We start from the raw sequence: 22,826 nt of genomic DNA on the forward strand, positions 1-22,826 counted from the left end.
ACTGTTTATGCTTTTGGGTCCCAAGGCGCTAATGTGTCTCTAACTGACAATGAATGGGCGGCATAAACCAAATAGAAACTGAAAATTGTGCAGGACTTCAACATTGAATTTTAACTGAATGATGAGGATGAAGAAGGTGGTAGAATGTAGAACAATAGTGTAAGATTTTCTATTCCTCTTTCCTGCACGCACACCTGGAAAAATACTCTTATTTTTTTGTCAGTATTACTTACTAAAACTGTTAGAGTAAGGATTTTGTTCTGAGAGAAACTAAAATGTTCAATTATATTCCATGATATTATTAAAATATATGTGTTGACTGAATATACAGTGGGAAGAAAAAGTATGTGAATCCTTCAGAATTACCTGGATTTCTGCATAAATTGGTCATAAAATGTTATCTGATCTTCATCTAAGTCAAACTAATAACACACAAACAATTATCATTTTTATGTCTTTACACCGTGTAAACATTCATAGTGCAGGTTGGAAAAAGATTGTGAGCCCTTGGATTTAATAACAGGCTGACCATCCTTTGACAGCAATAACCTCAACCAAACGTTTTCTGTAGTTGCGGATCAGACCGGCACAACAGAGTTCTTCTTTACAAAACTGTTTAAATTCCACAATATCCTTGGGATGTCTGGTGTGAACCGCTCTCTTGAGGTCATGCCACAGCATCTCAATCGGGTTGAGGTCAGGACTGACTGGGCCATTCCAGAAGGCATATTTTCATCTGTTCAAGCCATTCTGTTGTTGATTTACTTCTGTATTTTGGGTTGTTGTCCTGTTGCATCACCTAACTTATGTTGAGCTTCAATTGGCAGACAGAGCCTTACATTCTCCTGCAAAATATCTTGATAAACTTGGGAATTACATTTTCCGTCAATGATAGTAAGCTGACCAGGCCCTGAGGCAGCAAAGCAGCCCCAAACCATGATGTTCCCTCCACCATAGTTTACAGTTGGTGTTGATGTTGGTTTGCTGTACCTTTTTTCCTTCCAAACAACAGAACTTTAGTTTCATCTGTCCAATTAATATTTTGCCAGGAGTGATAACATGCGGGTGCTCTTTTGCGAACTTCAGACGTGCAGATAATGGGTTTTTTGGACAGCAGTGGCTTCTCCCATGAACACCATTCTTGTTTAGTGTTTCACGTATCGTACAATTGTCTCCAGAGATTTCTGCAAGTCTTTAGCTGACACTCTAGGATTCTTCTTAACCTCATTGAGCATTCTGCGCTGTGCTCTTGCAGTCATCTTTGCAGGACGGCCACTCCTAGGGAGAGTAGCAACAGTGCTGAACTTTCTCCATTTATAGACAATTTGTCTTACCGTGGACCGATGAATATCAAGGATTTTAGAGATACTTTTGTTACCATTTCCAGCTTTATGCAAATCAACAAATCTTAAACTTAGGTCTTCTGAGATCTATTTTGTTTGAGGCATGGCTCACATCAGGCAATGCTTATTGTGAATAGCAAACACAAATTTTGTGAGTGTTTTTTACAGGGCAAGGCAACTCTAACCAACATCTCCAATCTCGTCTCATTGATTGGACTCCAGGTTAGCTGACTCCTGACTCCAATTAGCTTTTGGAGAAGTCATTATTAGCCTAGGGGTTCACATACTTTTTCCAAGCTGCACTGTGAATGTTTAAATGATGTATTCAATTTAGACAAGAAAAATACAGTGATTTGTGAGCATCTCTGAAGGCCCATGGTTCTCCCATTTACTGGTCACTCTTGATGGAAACACCGCTGGGTACAGGTGACACTGATCTCTTCTGCTGGATTCGGCATTGACATGTTACGTGTCTAATTTATGCTACTTCAAGAAAATAAAACAAATATTTAATCACACAACAGACTTAAAGGGATAATTCTGGGAATCAAGCATATGTGTAGGAATGGGTAGGAGAATTGTAAATGTGAAGGAATTAATTTATGCTAGTTATCTCTAAATAATACTATTCAATAAACCAATAAGCATAAACTGGTAGAATTTGTTTGATTGGCTAACCAGCAACCCACTGATCCCCAAAGACAACAATTATATGAAATATCCTGGACCAATTATGAAATTGGTGCTAAATTAATACTCTCTCTATTTTGACCCCCTCTTCTCTTTCCCTAGAGAGAATCAATTTAGAGGCAATAGTCCTATTTTCTCCCTCAATTCACATGTCACAAGCCAAGGATATCGTTCTTGCTTTGCAGCTCAAAAGTACTGTAAATGTCACAGTAGCCACCAGCCAGGAGGGTAATAGTTGCAACCTATTCAACTAGCTGAATACTAGCTACTATTAAGTAAGCAACTCTTTATGCATCTAATATATTACTCTTAATTTTTTAAACAAAACCATATTACACTCTTGAATAACGCAACAATTCACAAGCATGTGCAGAGAATTAAAGGTTTTATTTTCTCGTCTGTACACTGATTACATTTTAGCTTCAAGACAAAAGCAGAGATACTGCTAGCTAACGCTAACAACATGTCTTTATCAAGTAACGTTAGCCTTTCAAAAATACATAATTTCAAATACACTGCTCAAGAAAATAAAGGGAACACTTAAACAACATAATGTAACTCCAAGTCAATCACACTTCTGTGAAATCAAACTGTCCACTTAGGAAGCAACAGTGATTGACAATAAATTTCACATGCTGTTGTGCAAATGGAATAGACAACAGGTGGAAATTATAGGCAATTAGCAAGACACCCCCAAGAAAGGAGTGGTTCTGCAGGTGGTGACCACTTCTCAGTTCCTATGCTTCCTGGCTGATGTTTTGGTCACTTTTGAATGCTGGCGGTGCTTTCACTCTAGTGGTAGCATGAGACGGAGTCTACAACCCACACAAGTGGCTCAGGTAGTGCAACTCATCCAGGATGAAACATCAATGCGAGCTGTGGCAAGAAGGTTTGCTGTGTCTGTCAGCGTAGTGTCCAGAGCATGGAGGCACTACCAGGAGACAGGCCAGTAGATCAGGAGATGTGGAGGAGGCCGTAGGAGGGCAACAACCCAGCAGCAGGACCGCTACCTCCGCCTTTGTGCAAGGAGGAGCACTGCCAGAGCCATGCAAAATGACCTCCAGCCGGCCACAAATGTGCATGTGTCTGCTCAAACGGTCAGAAACATACTCCATGAGGGTGGTATGAGGGCCCACAGGTGCAGGACGCTTGGCATTTGCCAGAGAACACCAAGATTGGCAAATTCGCCACTGGCGCCCTGTGCTCTTCACAGATTAAATCAGGTTCACACTGAGCACATGTGACAGACGTGACAGAGTCTGGAGACGCCGTGGAGAACGTTCTGCTGCCTGCAATATCCTCCAGCATGACTGGTTTGGCGGTGGGTCAGTCATGGTGGGGTTGACATTTCTTTGGGGGGCCGCACAGCCCTCCATGTGCCTCCAAAGAGGTAGCCTGACTGCCATTAGGTACCGAGATGAGATCCTCAGACCCCTTGTGAGACCATATGCTGGTGCGGTTGGCCCTGGGTTCCTCCTAATGCAAGACAATGCTAGACCTCATGTGGCTGGAGTATGTCAGCAGTTCTTGCAAGAGGAAGGCATTGATGCTATGGACTGGCCCGCCCATTCCCCAGACCTGAATCCAATTGAGCACATCTGGGACATCATATCTCGCTCCATCCACCAACAGACTGTCCAGGAGTTGGCAGATGCTTTAGTCCAGGTCTGGGAGGAGATCCCTCAGGAGACCATCCGCCACCTCATCAGGAGCATGCCCAGGCGTTGTAGGGATGTCATACAGGCACGTGGAGGCCACACACACTACTGAGCCTAATTTTGACTTGTTTTGAGGACATTACATCAATGTTGGATCAGCCTGTAGAGTGGTTTTCCACTTTAATTTTGAGTGTGACTCCAAATCCAGACCTCCATGGGTTGATAAATTTGATTTCCATTGATCATTTTTGTGTGATTTTGCTGTCAGCACATTCAACTATGTAAAGAAAAAAGTATTTAATAAGAATATTTCATTCATTCAGATCTAGGATGTGTTAATTTAGTGTTCCCTTTATTTTTTTGAGCAGTGTATGAAAGTACAGTAGGCCTACCTTACAACATTACAACTAACCATGCTTTATTTGGATAAATATCCTGCAAATCATTAGGCTACATAAAAGCAAATTGTGACTGAAAACGTGAGTATATAATTAACCGGGGAGTTGAGCTGTTTTATTTGGAAACCCATTCCCGCCACCCAAAAATAAAGCAAATATACTGTAGATCATACATATACAGTCGAAGTTGGAAGTTTACATACACCTTAGCCAAATACATTTAAACTGAGTTTCACAATTCCTGATATCATAGTAAAAATCCCTGTCTTAGATCAGTTAGGATCACCACTTTATTTTAAGAATGTGAAATGTCAGAATAATAGTAGAGAGAATGATTTATTTCAGCTTTTATTTAATTCATCACATTCTCAGTGGGTCAGAAATTTACATAAACTCAATTAGTGTTTTGTAGCATTGCCTTTAAATTGTTTAACTTGGGTCAAACATTTCAGGTAGCCTTCCACAAGCTTCCCACAATAAGTGAATTTTGGCCCATTCCTCCTGACAGAGCTGTTGTAACTGAATCAGGTTTGTAGGCCTCCTTGCTCGCACACGCTTTTTCAGTTCTGCCCACAATTTTCTATAGGATTGTGGTCAGGGCTTTGTGATGGCCACTCCAATACCTTGACTGTTGTCCTTAAGCCATTTTGCCATAACTTTGGAAGTATGCTTGGGGTCATTGTTCATTTGGAAGAGCCATTTGCAACCAAGCTTTAACTGATGTCTTGAGATGTTTCTTCAATATATCCACATAATTTTCCATTCTCATGCTGCCATCTATTTTGTGAAGTACACCAGTCCCTCCTGCAGAAAAGCACCACCACAACATGATGCTGCCACCCCCGTGCTTCACAGTTGCGATGGTGTTCTTTGGCTTGCAAGCCTCCCCCTTTTTCCTCCAAACATAAAGATGGTCATTATGGCGAACAGTTCTATTTTTGTTTCATCAGACCAGAGGAAATTTCTCCAAAAAGTGTGAACTTTTCCCTATGTGCAGTTGCAAACTGTAGTCTGGCTTTTTAATGGTGGTTTTGGAGCAGTGGCTTCTACCTTGCTGAGCGGCCTTTCACATTATGTCGATATAGGACTCGTTATACTGTGGATATAGATACTTTTGTACCTGTTTCCTCCAGCATCTTCACAAGGTCCTTTGCTGTTGTTCTGGGATAGATTTTCACTTTTCGTAACAAAGTACGTTCATCTCTAGGAGACAGAACGCGTCTCCTCCTGATGGTATGATGGCTGCGTGGTCCCATGGTGTTAATACTTGCGTACTACTGTTTGTGCAGATGAATGTAGTACCTTCAGGCGTTTGGAAATTACTCCCAAGGATGAACCAGACTTGTGGAGGTCTACAATTATTTTTTCTGAGGTCTTGGCTAATTTCTTTTGATTTCCCCATGATGTCAAGCGAAGAGGCATTGAGTTTGAAGGTAGGCCTTGAAATACATTCACAGCTACACCTCCAATTGACTGAAACTATGTCAATTAGCCTATCAGAAGCTTCTAATGCCATGACATCATTTTCTGCAATTTTCCAAGCTGTTTAAAGGCACACTAAACTTAGTGTATGTAAACTTCTTACCCACTGAAATTGTGATACATGGAGTTATAAGTGAAATTGTCTGTAAACAATTGTTGGAAAGATTACTTGTGTCATGCACAAAGTTGACGTCCTAACCTACTTGCCAAAACTATAGTTTGTTAACAATACATTTGTGCAGTGGTTGAAAAAGGAGTTTTAATGACCCCCGACTTCAACTGTAGGTTATGTTTCTTAATTTGTAGCATTGTGTGGCAATTTCCATTTATCCACATTGTAGATATCAGCACAGCAGGGCCGCTGGCCAACATGTGGCAAGCTGGCATTTGTTTAGACTGATTTGCCTCATGATTTGTTTGACAGGATTTTACTGTTTTGATCCCTAGGGCCAGGTTTTTTTCAACCATTTTACCTGACTAGAAAAAATCTGTTCCCATCATAGACAGCTGATGTATTACTGTTATACCCGGAGTTTTACCTGTTTAGGTTAGCCTACTTGTCACGCCCTGACCTTAGAGAGCCGTTTTATTTCTCTATTTGGTTAGGTCATGGTGTGATGTGGGGTGGGCATTCTATGTTTTGTTTTCTATGTTTCTTTATTTCTATGTTTTGGCCAGGTGTGGTTCTCAATCAGGGACAGCTGTCTATCATTGTCTCTGATTGGGAATCATACTTAGGTAGCCGTTTTTTTTTCCGTCATTTGAGTGTGGGTAGTTAACTTTGTTAGAGGCATCATAGCCCTGTTAAGCTTCACGGTCGTTTTGTTTTGTATTGTTTATTGGTTTGTTGGGGACATTCTAAAAAAGAGGAATATGTACGCTCACAACGCTGCACCTTGGTCCGCGACACTACCAGATCAGAACCCCCCCCCCTCCCCTCCCTCCACACTCTGGGACCTATGGTGCCTCCTCTGAAATCACCACACAATGTTACGAATGGCAAAACATTCTATTTGTATGAACTACAAAGTTTTGACTTACGTAGCTTGAATTCTCTATCTCAAAATGTTGACTTACATACAATTTTTTATACTATCAACTTTTTTTAAAATAGAAATTGGTGGTGCAGTGCAGCCGGCAGGCATTTCAGAATGTAGTCTAACAGGGAAAAACTCAAAACAAGTCTCAAATATAAGGAAAAAGTCTATACATTTCAGCAGTTTCAAAAACATTGCTCTGCTATTACCATTTACTGTAGGAGTGTTGAGCTCAACGAGACATTTTAGTTTACACTGCCCTAGCCCTGGAGACGTGAGCATTTTGCAAGTTCACACAACCGTATTGTCTCTCGAGAATCGATACCTCTCGAAAATGTCCCTTTGCTATCGTCAATGTGAAAATGGTTTTACAGGAAGTGCTGCTCTCCTCTCTCTCCACAGAGAAACTCATTGTAAGGGCTGTTCCACTTCTGTTCTCGACATGTAAAACACCTACATTGCATTCGGAAAGTATTCAGACCCCTTGACTTTCCCCACATTTTGTTACGTTACAGCATTATTCTAAATGTTTTTTTTTTTATCTTTATAAATCTACACACAAGACCCCATAATGACAAAGCAAAAACAGTTTTTTTTGTTAATGTTTGCAAATGTATTAAAAATAAACTTAAATACCACATTTACATAAGTATTCAGACCCTTTACTCAGTACTTTGTTGAAGCACCTTTGGCAGTGATTACAGCCTAGAATCTTCTTGGGTATGATGCTACAAGCTTGGCACACCTGTATTTGGGGAGTTCAATTGGGTTCAAGTCCGGGCTCTGGCTGGGCCACTCAAGGACATTCAGAGACTTATTCCAAAGCCACTCCTGCGTTGTCTTGGCTGTGTGCTTAGGGTCGTTGTTCTGTTGGAAGGTGAACATTCTCCCCAGTCTGAGCGCTCTGAACATTTTCCCTCGATCCTGACTAGTCTCCCAGTCCCTACCGCTGAAAAACATCCCCACAGCATGATGCTGCCACCACCATGCTTCACCGTAGGGATGGCGCCAGGTTTTCTCCAGACGTGATGCAAAGAGTATCTCATGGTCTGAGAGTTTTTAGGTATCTTTTGGCAAACTCCAAGTGGCTGTCATGTGCCTTTTACTGTGGAGTGGCTTCCGTCTGGCCACTCTACCATAAAGGCCTGATTGGTGGAGTGCTGCAGAGATGGTTGTCCTTCTGGAAGGTTCTCCCATCTCCACAGAGGAACTCTAGAGTTCTGTCAGAGTGACCATTTGGTTCTTGGTCACCACACTGACCACTGACCAAGGCCCTTCTCCCCCGATTTCTCAGTTTGGCTGGGTGGCCGGCTCTAGGAAGAGTCTTGGTGGGTCCAAACTTCTTCCATTTAAGAATGAGGGAGGCCATTGTGTTCTTAGGGACCTTCAATGTTGCAGAATTATTTTTATATTGAACATCTACACTGCAACTATTTCTGTTACCACGACCCCCCTGCCAGTAATTATAGTAAGCTGCCGTTTAACTGCCTATACACCCTTACTACACAGTACAGTACAGTAAGAATATACATTGTCATCGGTACTTACTGTTTTTCATTTAGTTCAAAGATGACTGTATATTATATTCATTCCTGCATCAAGGTCAATGTTAGACTGAGTACATCTCACGTTTATGTTTAACTATAGTGTTCCAACAAATAAGAGGAGGTTGAGTACCTGAGTTTGCACCAGGAAGAGTTTAATGTTTTTTGTTGTAGTTGTAGACTTATGGTAGCAGAGATACAGTATGCAGATAATTAGACAGAATGTTCCATGTTCCTGTAATGTTGTAACAAAGGACAAATTCTGAACATGTATCACAGGTAACACGGCACACATAACAGGGGACCATTATACCATCCTATAAAAAATAAGTTGAAATATAGAAGGCTTTCTATAAAATTAACCAAATAATAAAATATGTGTCAGTGTGGATGTGCTATAAATCCAAATTCAAGATCAGATTCCATGTGTTTTTTTGCTGCTTACACATTACGAAAATTATCAGATATCAGTCATGGAAATAATTGGTAAATGATTAGAATCGGCTGCCTGTGTAAACGCAGTCAAACTCTCTCGCAACCAGGCTGATGCCAAGCTGCAAGTTTTTTTGCATTTTTCTAACAATAAGTTACGTCATTTTTTTCAGATGCCCCTGGCGATGTAGATGTAACAGAGTTAAGAACGTAAACTCACTCCACAGCTAACTTGAAATGTTGCCGATGGAGGTATTGTCATGTACTGTCATGTTGTCTTGTCTCTGTCCTTTCCCTTCACCCTGTCTCCCTCTGCTGGTCGTGTTAGGTTACCTTTTCTCCCCCGCTTTCCCCCAGCTGTCCCTTGTCTCCTCTAACTACCCATTCACCCCGTTCCCCACCTGTTCCCTTTTTCCCTCTGATTAGGTCCCTATATCTCTCTCTGTTTCTGCTCCTGTCCTTGTCGGATTCTTGTTTGTTTGTGTCATTCATGCCTGAACCAGACTGTCGTCATGTTTGCTGTAACCTTGTCCTGTCCTGTCGGAATCTGCCGGTCCATCTGAGCCTACCTATGTTTGGTAATTAAAGAAGCTCTGTTTAAGTTGATTCGCTTTTGGGTCCTCATTCACGCACCGTAACAGAAGAATCCGACCAAGAATGGACCCAGCGACTTCGGATCCTCTCCACTCAGCCGTCGAGATCCAGGGAGCGATGCTAGGCAGACACAAGCAGGAATTGTCTGCTGCTCGACATGCCGTTGAGACCCTGGCCACCCAAGTCTCCAACCTCACAGAACAGGTTCACCATCTCCGCCTCGATCCACCGGCCACTTCCAGGGCTTTCGAATCTCCGGAGCCCAGAATCAATAACCCGCCGTGTTACTCTGGGGAGCCCACTGAATGCCGCTCGTTCCTCACCCAGTGTGATATTGTGTTTTCTCTCCAGCCCAACACTTACTCCAGGAGCACTGCTCGTGTCGCCTACGTCATATCTCTCCTTATTGGACGGGCTCGTGAGTGGGGCACGGCAATCTGGGAGGCAAGGGCTGAGTGTACTAACCAGTATCAAGACTTTAAGGAGGAGATGATACGGGTTTTTGATCGATCTGTTTTTGGGGAGGAGGCTTCCAGGGCCCTGTCTTCCCTATGTCAAGGCAATCGATCCATAACAGACTACTCTATTGAGTTTCGCACTCTTGCTGTCTCCAGTGGCTGGAACGAGCCGGCCTTGCTCGCTCGTCTTCTGGAGGGTTTCCGCGCAGAGGTAAAGGATGAGATTCTCTCCCGGGAGGTTCCTTCCAGCGTGGATTCCTTGATTGAACTCGCTATTCGCATTGAGCGACGGGTTGATCTTCGTCACCGAGCTCGTGGAAAGGAGCTCGCGCTCTCCGTCGCCTCCCTCTCCGCATCACTACCATCTTCCTCTGCCGGCTCGGGTGCTGAGTCCATGCAGCTGGGAGGTATCCGCATCTCGACTGAGGAGAGGGAACGGAGAATCACCAACCGCCTCTGTCTCTATTGCGGTTCCGCTGGTCATTTTGTCACTTCATGTCCAGTAAAAGGCCAGAGCTCGTCAGTAAGCGGAGGGCTACTGGTGAGCGCTACTACTCCTGTCTCTCCTTCAAGATCCTGCACTACCTTGTCGGTCCATCTACGCTGGACCGGTTCGTCAGCTTCCTGCAGTGCCTTAATAGACTCTGGGGCGGAGGGCTGTTTTATGGACGAGACCTGGGCTCGGGAACATGACATTCCTCTCAGACAGTTAAAGGAGCCCACGGCCTTGTTCGCCCTGGATGGTAGTCCTCTCCCCAGGATTCAGCGTGAGACGCTACCTTTAACCCTCACTGTTTCTGGTAATCATAGTGAAACCATTTCTTTTTTAATTTTTCGTTCACCTTTTACACCTGTTGTTTTGGGCCATCCCTGGCTAGTTTGTCATAATCCTTCCATTAATTGGTCTAGTAATTCTATCCTCTCCTGGAACGTCTCTTGTCATGTGAAATGTTTAATGTCTGCTATCCCTCCTGTTTCCTCTGTCTCTTCTTCACAGGAGGAGCCTGGTGATTTGACAGGGGTGCCGGAGGAATATCACGATCTGCGCACGGTGTTCAGTCGGTCCAGGGCCACCTCTCTTCCTCCACACCGGTCGTATGATTGTAGTATTGATCTCCTTCCGGGAACCACCCCCCCCCGGGGTAGACTATACTCTCTGTCGGCTCCCGAACGTAAGGCTCTCGAAGATTATTTGTCTGTAGCTCTTGACGCCGGTACCATAGTCCCCTCCTCCTCTCCCGCCGGAGCGGGGTTTTTTTTTGTCAAGAAGAAGGACGGGTCTCTGCGCCCCTGCATAGATTATCGAGGGCTGAATGACATAACAGTGAAGAATCGTTATCCGCTTCCTCTTATGTCTTCAGCCTTCGAGATCCTGCAGGGAGCCAGGTTTTTCACTAAGTTGGACCTTCGTAACGCTTACCATCTCGTGCGCATCAGGGAGGGGGACGAGTGGAAGACGGCGTTTAACACTCCGTTAGGGCACTTTGAATACCGGGTTCTTCCTTTCGGCCTCGCTAACGCTCCAGCTGTCTTTCAGGCATTAGTCAATGATGTCCTGAGAGACATGCTGAACATCTTTGTTTTCGTTTACCTTGACGATATCCTGATTTTTTCACCGTCACTCCAGATTCATGTTCAGCACGTTCGACGTGTCCTCCAGCGCCTTTTAGAGAATTGTCTTTTTGTGAAGGCTGAGAAGTGCACTTTTCATGCCTCCTCCGTCACATTTCTCGGTTCTGTTATTTCCGCTGAAGGCATTAAGATGGATCCCGCTAAGGTCCAAGCTGTCATTGATTGGCCCGTCCCTAAGTCACGCGTCGAGCTGCAGCGCTTTCTCGGCTTCGCGAACTTCTATCGTCGTTTCATCCGTAATTTCGGTCAGGTGGCAGCTCCTCTCACAGCCCTTACTTCTGTCAAGACGTGCTTTAAGTGGTCCATTTCCGCCCAGGGAGCTTTTGATCTCCTCAAGAATCGTTTTACATCCGCTCCTATCCTTGTTACACCTGACGTCTCTAGACAGTTCATTGTCGAGGTTGACGCGTCAGAGGTGGGAGTGGGAGCCATCCTTTCTCAGCGCTCCCTCTCTGACGACAAGGTCCACCCATGCGCGTATTTTTCTCATCGCCTGTCGCCGTCGGAACGTAACTATGATGTGGGTAACCGCGAACTGCTTGCCATCCGGTTAGCCCTAGGCGAATGGCGACAGTGGTTGGAGGGGGCGACCGTTCCTTTTGTCGTTTGGACTGACCATAGGAACCTTGAGTACATCCGTTCTGCCAAACGACTTAATGCGCGTCAGGCGCGTTGGGCGCTGTTTTTCGCTCGTTTCGAGTTCGTGATTTCTTATCGTCCGGGCTCTAAGAACACCAAGCCTGATGCTTTGTCTCGTCTCTTCAGTTCTTCAGTAGCCTCCACTGACCCCGAGGGGATTCTCCCTGAGGGGCGTGTTGTCGGGTTGACTGTCTGGGGAATTGAGAGGCAGGTAAAGCAAGCACTCACTCAAACTCCGTCGCCGCGCGCTTGTCCTAGGAACCTTCTTTTCGTTCCCGTTCCTACTCGTCTGGCCGTTCTTCAGTGGGCTCACTCTGCCAAGTTAGCCGGCCACCCTGGCGTTCGGGGTACGCTTGCTTCCATTCGCCAGCGTTTCTGGTGGCCCACCCGGGAGCATGACACGCGTCGTTTCGTGGCTGCTTGTTCGGTCTGCGCGCAGACTAAGTCCGGTAACTCTCCTCCTGCCGGCCGTCTCAGGCCGCTTCCTATTCCCTCTCGACCGTGGTCTCACATCGCCTTAGATTTTGTCACCGGACTGCCTTCGTCAGCGGGGAAGACTGTTATTCTTACGGTTGTCGATAGGTTCTCTAAGGCGGCTCATTTCATTCCCCTTGCTAAGCTTCCTTCTGCTAAAGAGACGGCACAAATCATCATCGAGAATGTTTTCAGAATTCATGGCCTTCCGTCAGACGTCGTTTCGGACAGAGGTCCGCAATTCACGTCTCAATTTTGGAGGGAGTTTTGCCGTTTGATTGGGGCTTCCGTCAGTCTCTCTTCCGGCTTTCACCCCCAGTCTAACGGTCAAGCAGAACGGGCCAATCAGACTATTGGTCGCATCTTACGCAGTCTTTCTTTTCGCAACCCTGCGTCTTGGTCAGAACAGCTCCCCTGGGCAGAATACGCCCACAACTCGCTTCCTTCGTCTGCGACCGGGCTATCTCCTTTTCAGAGTAGCCTCGGGTACCAGCCTCCGTTGTTCTCATCTCAGTTCGCCGAGTCCAGCGTCCCCTCCGCTCAGGCTTTTGTCCAACGTTGCGAGCGCACCTGGAAGAGGGTCAGGTCTGCACTTTGCCGTTATAGGGCGCAGACTGTGAGAGCTGCTAATAAGCGTAGAACTAAGAGCCCTAGATATTGTCGCGGTCAGAGAGTTTGGCTCTCCACTCAGAACCTTCCCCTTAAGACGGCTTCTCGCAAGTTGACCCCGCGGTTCATTGGTCCATTCCGTATCTCTCAGGTCATTAATCCTGTCGCAGTGCGACTTCTTCTTCCGCGATATCTTCGTCGCGTCCACCCGGTCTTCCATGTCTCCTGTGTTAAGCCCGTTCTTCGCGCCCCCGCTCGTCTTCCCCACCCCCCCCCATCCTTGTCGAGGGCGCACCTATCTACAGGGTCCGTAAAATCTTGGACATGCGTCCTCGGGGCCGTGGTCATCAGTACCTAGTTGACTGGGAGGGGTACGGTCCTGAGGAGAGGAGTTGGGTTCCCTCTCGGGACGTGCTGGACCGTGCGCTGATTGATGATTTCCTCCGTTGCCGCCAGGTTTCCTCCTCGAGTGCGCCAGGAGGCGCTCGGTGAGTGGGGGGGTACTGTCATGTACTGTCATGTTGTCTTGTCTCTGTCCTTTCCCTTCACCCTGTCTCCCTCTGCTGGTCGTGTTAGGTTACCTTTTCTCCCCCGCTTTCCCCCAGCTGTCCCTTGTCTCCTCTAACTACCCATTCACCCCGTTCCCCACCTGTTCCCTTTTTCCCTCTGATTAGGTCCCTATATCTCTCTCTGTTTCTGCTCCTGTCCTTGTCGGATTCTTGTTTGTTTGTGTCATTCATGCCTGAACCAGACTGTCGTCATGTTTGCTGTAACCTTGTCCTGTCCTGTCGGAATCTGCCGGTCCATCTGAGCCTACCTATGTTTGGTAATTAAAGAAGCTCTGTTTAAGTTGATTCGCTTTTGGGTCCTCATTCACGCACCGTAACAGGTATAACTTTTGTATGGCTCAATTGGTTTGCACATTGTCAAGGAGGGCGGTCAAGTGTGTTGCGAAGCAGAGGATCACTGGTTTGAGCCCAATATGCTAGGGGGAGATAGGGGAGATAGGGGAGGAATCTAAACTGAAGCGTAGCGCATTGACCCAGATTACACAGTTATATCTACTTTGCAGTGCATGCTTTTTAACCTGTGCTGCAGCACATAGAAAGCATTTAATCAGCCCAACTGTATTTCAGCTCAGTACATTTTGCATTAATTTAGGTCCTTCCCTCTTTGTTTATGTTTCCCTCCCTCTCCACAGAATGAGGCTATGCACTGTTGATAGTTCGATAAACATGAATATAGATTATCATTCAGTAAGGTCAATTAATCAGTTATTAATTTACCAATTAGCATTAAAGCTACAGTCTTTTATAACAAAAAGAACGGCAACCTCACCACTTATTTTGGTATAAAGCTGAGGGATGGGACGAGGGAAATGTGAACCCTTAAATGCATAGACAGCACTCCAGATGGAAGTACTGATCTTAGATTGACTTATTTTCACATTTAACTGTAGTGTTCCAACAAACAATCACCCAAGTTTGTAGTAGGTTAAGTAGCCAACATACATTTGTTTGTGTAATCTCAGCAAGCTTGCTTGCTATTAGGTCAGGAACCCGGTAACAGGGGCACATGCATACAACACGGTCCACATATTTTTTTACTTATCATGTAAATACACAGTGTAGCAATGTCAGTAGTCTAGCTAACACTAAAGACATTCATTCATGCATTCATTTGTTAACTTCTCCCTCTCTTTTGCCTATTTATATTGTGCATTAAATGTCAGAAGTAAAACTTGGAGTCAGCGATGCTATATTGTAGTAGGCTATTATTCCAACTACAATATGGAGAAACAGTTTATTTATCTGCGTTGAACTCTCCTTACTTATGGAGTACCACAAGGTAGGCTAGCTGTCTCGGGCCCCCTATGGTGAAATGCATCTGACATCTGTTAATTCAGTGGGGACATTTTTTTATTGTATCAGTCAATTTTCAAATGATTGAATAAATAATTGAGCGTTATCTTTATTATAATGCCCCCTGTTGTCAACTAGATGGGGAACTAAACTACCAGGATGGATTTTGACATGAAGAGGAATTGTAAATATTGCATGTTTCCATAAATGACAATGTATTTACAGACTGAGGTGAAGTGGCTGGCATTGAAACCTGTACCTGGAAATTGTATTGTTAACGCATAGAACATGATTTTAGACATGTTTGCTAATTACTTGAAAATTAAATACAGATATCTAATTTACATAAGTATTCACACATGTCAATACATGCTAGAATCACTGTTGGCAGTGATTACAGCTAAGACTCTTTCTGGGTAAGTCTCTAAGAGCTTTGCACACCTGGACTGTACAATATTTTTTTAAATTCTTCCAGCTCTGTCAAGTTGGTTGTTGATCATTGCTAGACAGCCATTTTCAAGTCTTGCCATATATTTTGAAGCCAATTTAAGTCGAAACTGTAACTAGGCCACTCAGGAACATTCAATGTCGTCTTGGTAAGCAACTCCAATATATTTTTGGCCTTGTGTTTTAGGTTATTGTCCTGGTGAAAGTTGAATTGTCTCCCAGTGTCTGGTGGAAAGCAGACTGGACCAGGTTTGCCTCTAGGATTTTTTCTGTGCTTAGCTCTATTCCGTTTCTTTTCTTCCAAAAATCTCCATAGTCCTTGCCGAGGACCACCATGCTTGCAAATTAAAGTGGTACTCAGTGATGTGTTGAGTTGGATTTGCCCCAAACATAATGCTTTGTATTCAGGACATAAAGTTAATTTCTTTGTCACATGTTTTGCCGTTTTGTGCCTTATTGCAAACAGGATGCATGTTTTGGAATGTTTTTATTCTGTAAAGGCTTCCTTCATTTCACTCTGTCATTTAGGTTAGTATTGCGTAGTAACTACAATGTTGTTGATCCATCCTCAGTTTTCATCAATCACAGCAATTAAACTCTGTAACTGTCTAAATTCATCATTGTCCTCATGGTGAAATCCCTGAGTGGTTTCCTTACTCTCCGGCAAATGAGTTAGGAAGAACGCCTGTATCTTTGTAGTGACTGGGTGTATTAATACACCATCCAAAGTGTAATTACTAACTTCACCATATTCAAAGGCATATTCAGTGTCTGCCTTTTATTTTTACCCATCTACCAGCTAGCTTCAAGATGGAAAGGTCCATACCGTGTAGTGCAGCAGTTGGGACCAGTGAACTACTTGGTCTGTTTGGAGGACACTGGGGAAGATGTCAGGACAGTGCATGTTGTTGACCTAAAGCCCTGCTACCCTACGGCAGAAGAGCTGGATCGCAGGCAAAAGCAACACCTGCAGGACCTCTTTGTGGAGGACTCTGATGAGGAGGACTTCCCTGGTTTTGTGTAGCAGGAACATGAACCTGTCAAAGCCTGCATCCCCTCTGTTTCTACAGGCATTGTTTTTTCATGGGGGGAGGAGTGTGGCGAAATCTGCACAGAGCCTTCACCGTGCACTGCCACTTTAAGAGCGCATGAGCAGTAAGGAAGGAGAAAATAAAGAGAGCTCGTTCAGCTCTTTGGGGAGGGGCTCTTTGGTGGCGCGACAGTTTGATTGTGTGTGCTGTGCTGCAGAAGTTTTGTTTGTTTTCAGCGTGTGTAGTTTATAGAGTGTTTAACTCAATCATCGGTGTAATTGCTCTAGGTCGTGGTTGTTTTCGTTTGGGACCGCGCCCGTTATGGATCGCGTGGATTAGTAGCAACATTGTTGCGAAGCTTTAACATACAAACCATCGGACAGTCAGACAGTACACCTGCACGCCTGAAGACCACAGCTAAGATCTCTCTTTTTCTCTTTTTCTCTTCCCTCTATCGTTCCAGTGCTTTGCCCTGCAACAGACTCTCTATTTTTCCAATGCACTTCTCATTGAAGTTCATTAGACCTGGACTATTATTGCCCTGCCAGAAGTATTTGGACATTTTAGTTAAAAGGGAGGTTGCTTGCAAGTTGTGTATTATGTGAACTGTATTGAGGTGTACTAATGACATGTGGCCGAGAAGACTGTGGACATTTTTAAGGCCTTTGTTGTGTCGATGAACACCCCCCACATTCATACCCTCTGCACTCATCCACTAGAAAATAATACAGATTATTGCAAATCCTATGTTGATGGCTGGGTTCATTCTTGTATGCAGTTGCTGTTGAATTGCTCTGCCATTATTAGTATTAGTATTATTGTATGAGGTATTCTTGTTGGTGTTACCCCTGTGCTGTGATGTGGGTTTTATATGGTGTGTATTCTCTTTTCTCTCCACTGGCTATCTGGTAAACAGGCTACACTCTAGGCAGTCTTTCTGCTGATGTGTGTGGGTCTGGTAGTGGTTCTCTCTATTCTACTCTTTTCCTTTCGGCATGGCGCCCGAACAAAAGCTTTCTTTACCCCTCTCTAATAAATACCGCTACAGAATTGGCCCTTCTTTGCGAGGCATTGGAAAACCTCTAGGTCTTTGTGGTTGAATCTGTGTTTGAAATTCACTGCACGACTGAGGGACCTTACATATAATTGTACTGTGTGTGTGGGGTACAGATATGAGGTAGTCATTCAAAAATCATGTAAAACACTATTATTGCACAGAGTGTCACGCCCTGGCCTTAGTTATCTTTTTTATTTTTGGTTAGGTCAGGGTGTGACATGGGGGATTTATGTGTTTTGTCCTGTCTAGGGGTTTTGTAAGTTTATGGGGGATTTATGTGTTTTGGCCTGTCTAGGGATTTTGTAAGTTTATGGGGCTGTTTTCTTTCTAGGTAAATTGTATGTCTATGGTTGCCTAGATGGGTACTCAATTAGAGGCAGCTGTCTATCGTTGTCTCTGATTGGGAACCATATTTAGGCATCCATATTCTTTGGGTATTTTGTGGGTGATTGTTTCCTGTGTCAGTGTTTGTGCCACACTGGACTGTTTTGTTGCCAGGTCACTTTATTATTTTGTATTTGTGTTCATGTTTAGTTTTTCTTATTAAAAACCATGGACACCTACCACGCTGCGTATTGGTCCGATCCTTGTTTCACCTCTTCAGAGGAAGAGGAGGAAATCTGCCGTGACAGAATCACCCACCAAAACAGGACCAAGCAGCGTAGTTACAGGCAGCGGCAGGAGGAGCAGCAATGTCAGGATTTTTGGACATGGGAGCAGAATCTGTACAGAATCTGTACACTTTGGAATGAGCAGTGCACGTGCAGTGCAGTGCACGTGCCAAGAGATATCATTGAACAAATGATTAGTAGCTGACACTGTCTGAAAAGACCACTTTGTTGTTAATTAGGTAAAATTAGTTTATATTGTATATTTGGTTCAGAATCAGGGGATGATGGACAAAAATCCACAGGTTTTATTTTTGGGAATATTATATATATATATATATATATATATATATATATTTAGCTTTCAATATTTCAAGCAAAAAGAAAAGTTGGATTTTTGTTAATCCTCCCCTGATTCTGAATATATAATATATAACTTTGTCTAAGAGAAATTGAAGATTGAAAGCTACATGAATTCAAAAAATAAAAAGGTGTGTCCATCCTCCCCGATTCAGAATTCATCATTTTTATAGTCAAAGGACACTTTGTCTAAGAGCTATTGAATATTAAAAACGAAATCATACTATACAAATAAAAAAAGGTGTGGATTTTTCTCCATCCACCCCTGATTCAGAATACACCATATTCAAAGTCATGGCATGCTTGGTTCAATAGCTATTGACGAGAGAAAATCTAATGTCCCGAATATCCAATACAAAACCAATTTGACCTTGGTCGCGTAGTTTTGTTGTCCAGGCTAGCGTATGGTTTTCGGTGCGCAGCTGGTGACGTCCAGAAGAGGAGTGTTATTTATGTGGCGACCCCCACGTGCTGAAGGATGGTGATGTTTAAAGTACAGTTAACCATGGGACCATCAACAGAATAGCGGCTTTGCTGGGCTGCAGCGATACCGCGGCCTCCAAACCGTTTCCATATTGGGCTCAATATAATTTGCCAAAGGAAGAAGTTGTGGGCGGAACAGCAGCGCGTTAATTTCATGGTTTTATTTTTCCCTCTCCTGATGGATGAACAATGGAGAGTCCGTCAACAGAAATTTCTGGTGAACCTCCTCTTCGCCCCTGCGTTAGATCATTGTTGTTGATGCTGTTGTTGTGTAGGAGGCAGGGGCGGACCTGATATTTTAGGATTTCTCCTAGAAAAGACCGAGAACATCGGGTGGTCTCTCGCGTTTTTCATCCTCTCTTAGTTCTGTAAGCAGCTGATGCTGGTTTTGCTGTCTATCATCCACCCGTTGATATTATGGTGAAATTCCCATCTCTAACCCCCTACTTCCCGCTCATCCGATTCCTGGTTCCTCTCGCTATCACGAACATAGCCATCGACCTTGGTGAACAGGCAAGTGATACTATCATATCCCTCCCTATTCTATGATTTTTTGATTGTCATGTCAGTGAATAACAATAGGTATAATAGTAATAAAACATTTCTCAATGACTCGTGTTTACATAGGCGGTGTGAATTCCACCTTGGTAGGCAATTTAACACCAGTCGCATTTCCAGTGCGCTTCGTTTGGAATTTTAGTCATTGGCAACAGGGACTGACATCCAATGGCGTAAAGTACTTAAGTAGTACTTTCAAGTATTTATACTTAAGTCGTTTTTTTTAGGTATCTGTATTTTACATTATTGACAGTTTACTTTTACTTCACTACATTCCTAAAGAAAAGTATGCACTCTCTACTTCATACATTTTCCCTGACACCCAAAATTACCTTTGAATGCTTAGCAGGACAGGAAAATGGTTTAATTCACACACTTATCAAAAGAACATTCCTGATCATCCGTCCTGCCTCTGACCTGTCGGACTCACTAAACACAGCTTCCTTTGTAAATTATGTCTGAGTGTTGGAGTGTGCCCCTGGCTATCTGTAAAAAAAAAGAAGAGAAGAAATTGGTGCCTTTTGGTTTGCTTAATATAAGGAATTTGAAATGGTTTATACTTTTGATACTTAAGTATATTTTAGCAATTACATTTACTTTTGATACTTAAGTATATTTAAAACCATATACTTTTAGACTTTTACTCAAGTATAATTTTAGTGGGTAACTTTTACTTGAGTCATTTTCTATTAAGGTATTTTTTCTTTTAACTCAAGTATGACAATTGGGTACTTTTCCCACCACAATGTCATCTCCCTGGAGCCTAGTGACAAAGCCATCAATTCCATACCATCAACCCCACAGTGCGTTTGCCTGTCTTGAGGTGTAGCCTATCCTCATCTCTTGCGGCACCTTTTAGGTTGCTTGCCTACTAGGATGGGAACAGTCTCTGGGAAGACATTGAAAATGGTGGGTTACACAAACAATGTTAGTGGATCACCTGTGTGCGTCAACAGCTGGCCATAGTATCAGCAAACATGTGTCAGGGCACATAAAAGAGTAGGACAATGCAAAACCAAAATGCGCTAGATGATTGTGCCGTTATGGGTGGCCTGATTTGGCTACATGTGGCCTATAATAGTAGTCACCCCCAAAGCGTACCTTGTTGAAACCCCCAAACTAATTTGGGAGATCAAACTAGACAAGGCTGTAATTCATTTTAAAGGGGCAATCTGTGATTGCTACATAAAAAAAATATCCATGAATTATATCCATTGATTATTGAAGAATATAACTTAGCCTGGTTGAGGGCTGGAGTTGGGAAACACTGCTCTACATAGGCTACATATTTTGCTTGCATGCCTACCATTTCTGTCTAGCAGCTTGTGCACAATACTAAAATGACAAAACATGATATTTGAGGCAAGGGGCATTTCAATATAGCCTATTCAAATGTTATGATGTAGCCTATTGTTCTATTGACTTAAATCAACTATGGTGACCAAATAACATTAAACCAATAATAAAATCTCCTGAAGACCAGATGACATCGCCTAAATCTGCACCTACACCCAACACAACTTATTTTTAAATGCAGCCCCCCCCCCCCCCCTCCCCCTCATAGAATCAGTTACACATTTGGGTTCACAATCTGTTTGGGCAAAATAATGTTCATAAAACAGTTAGACAAATCAGGTCACCCTACCAACATTTCTGGTGAATGCTGCCTTTTTGTTGTTACAGCATAATGTGCCTAGTGCTAAATTCCCAATGGCCAAACAAGGTGAATAATGTAGCCTGGATCTGGGCTAATGTAAGTGGTGGATTCAATCACTAGTAGTAGGCTTATGTGACTTGTTTCAGGAAACTAGCTGTATGTCGCGTATCACTACTGCACAGGAGAGCTATTTGAATGCTAACTTTTATTATTTATCAAAATGCCTTCTGCAGCATGTGAACTTTCATGTGCCTTAATAGCAAACTTGTATGTCATCTGTAAACATGAATAAAATGGTTAAATTACGAGCCCAGTTGGTTTAGCCACAGAAAAAGGCAGCAACTTTCTGCTAGCCATGATTGGCTGAGATAATGAGTGGGCTGGACACGCAGAGAGAAGAGTTCAGATTGGTCTGCCATGTACCACGCTTCTGTCTATAAAATGAGCTGGTCAGTATGTATAGGTAATCCTTTCAAACAAAGCTTTTTTTTTAAAGATATCACATAGTAGAACTGCATAAGTGTAACTCTCCACTTTCTAGAGGACCGAGATGTAGAAAATTCTGGCATTGGATTGCAAATATGCAGACGGAGTGGAAAAGATAACATACAGAAAGAAGGCTGTTGTATAAAATGCCTGTCTCCGGATTACATCTTTAAACTAAGGGCAACCATGGTATCTGTGACAGAGAGGGAGAAGTGTCCATCCATGTATATGGGTAAGATAGTCTAGCTAGCTAAATGTTCAAATATTACATGTTTCTAATTTGGTCAGAAAGTTGTTTTCATTTCAAGTTAAGGTGTACTGTTAGCTAGCTAGCTCACTAGCTAAAGTTACATGTATGATCTGTGTAGTTATATTATTCGTTTCTCAGAGCCATTTGCATTGCTATTTATAACCTAATGTTAGCTAGCTTACATTGAACCTGGTTGGTTAGCTACCTGCAGATTCATGCAGTGTAGTAATGTTATGAGTTGGGATTGTTTCATTGTTTACCTAGCTAGCTACATATGTCAACAGGACTCCACTATGCAAGTAACCATTTCAATAGAATGTTCATGATGTCAGTGCAACAACTGTCAATAGACATAGCTGGTAAATCCACTCTGGTTATCTACGATGAGACCTGGCAGTGTGGTGCCATGACAACAACCACCACCACATTGTGAGCAAGACAAAGAAGCTGAGTGTGGACGGTAGGAATAGCAGGGCCGAACAGGCCACCATTAACATTGACAGGGCTGCAGTGGAGCGGGTCGAGAGTTTCAAGTTCCTTGGTGTCCACATCACCAATGAAGCTGTCATGGTCCAAACACACCAAGACAGTTGTGAAGAGGGCACGACAACACCTTTTCCCCCTCAGGAGACTGAAAAGATTTTGCATAGGCTCCCAGATCTTCAAAAAAGTGCTGCACCATCGAGAGCATCGTGACCGGTTGCATCACCGCCTGGTATGGCAACTGCTCGGCATTTGACCATAAGGCGCAACAGAGGGTAGTGCGTACGGCCCAGTACATCACTGGGGCCAAGCTTCCTGACGTCCAGGACCTATATACAAGGCAGTGTCAGAGGAAGGCCAAAAAATTGTCTAAGACTCCAGTCAGCCAAGTCATAGACTGTTCTCTTTGCTACCGCATTGCAAGCTGTACCGGAGCGCCAAATCTAGAACCAAAAGGCTCCTTAACAGCTTCTACCCCCAAGCCATAAGACTGCAGAACAATTAATCAAATGGCCACCCAGACAATTTACATTGACCACCCCACTTTGTTTTTA

General features: G+C 43.6%; 1 protein-coding gene across 1 annotated transcript in view; it reads left to right on the forward strand.

The window, feature by feature from the left end:
- Positions 1-18,706: 18,706 nt before the first annotated feature.
- ankhb (ANKH inorganic pyrophosphate transport regulator b) overlaps positions 18,707-22,826 on the forward strand; it is an 86,402-nt gene continuing 82,282 nt past the window's right edge. The window contains exon 1 of the mRNA XM_021612594.3: positions 18,707-19,351. Within this exon, the coding sequence (XP_021468269.1) occupies positions 19,256-19,351 (96 nt within the window). The 5' untranslated portion in view covers positions 18,707-19,255. The remainder of the gene's footprint in view (positions 19,352-22,826) is intronic.

This window comes from Oncorhynchus mykiss, chromosome 8 (genome assembly GCF_057628025.1).
Source record: "Oncorhynchus mykiss isolate SJ-2025 chromosome 8, ASM5762802v1, whole genome shotgun sequence".
Taxonomy (NCBI): domain Eukaryota; kingdom Metazoa; phylum Chordata; class Actinopteri; order Salmoniformes; family Salmonidae; genus Oncorhynchus; species Oncorhynchus mykiss.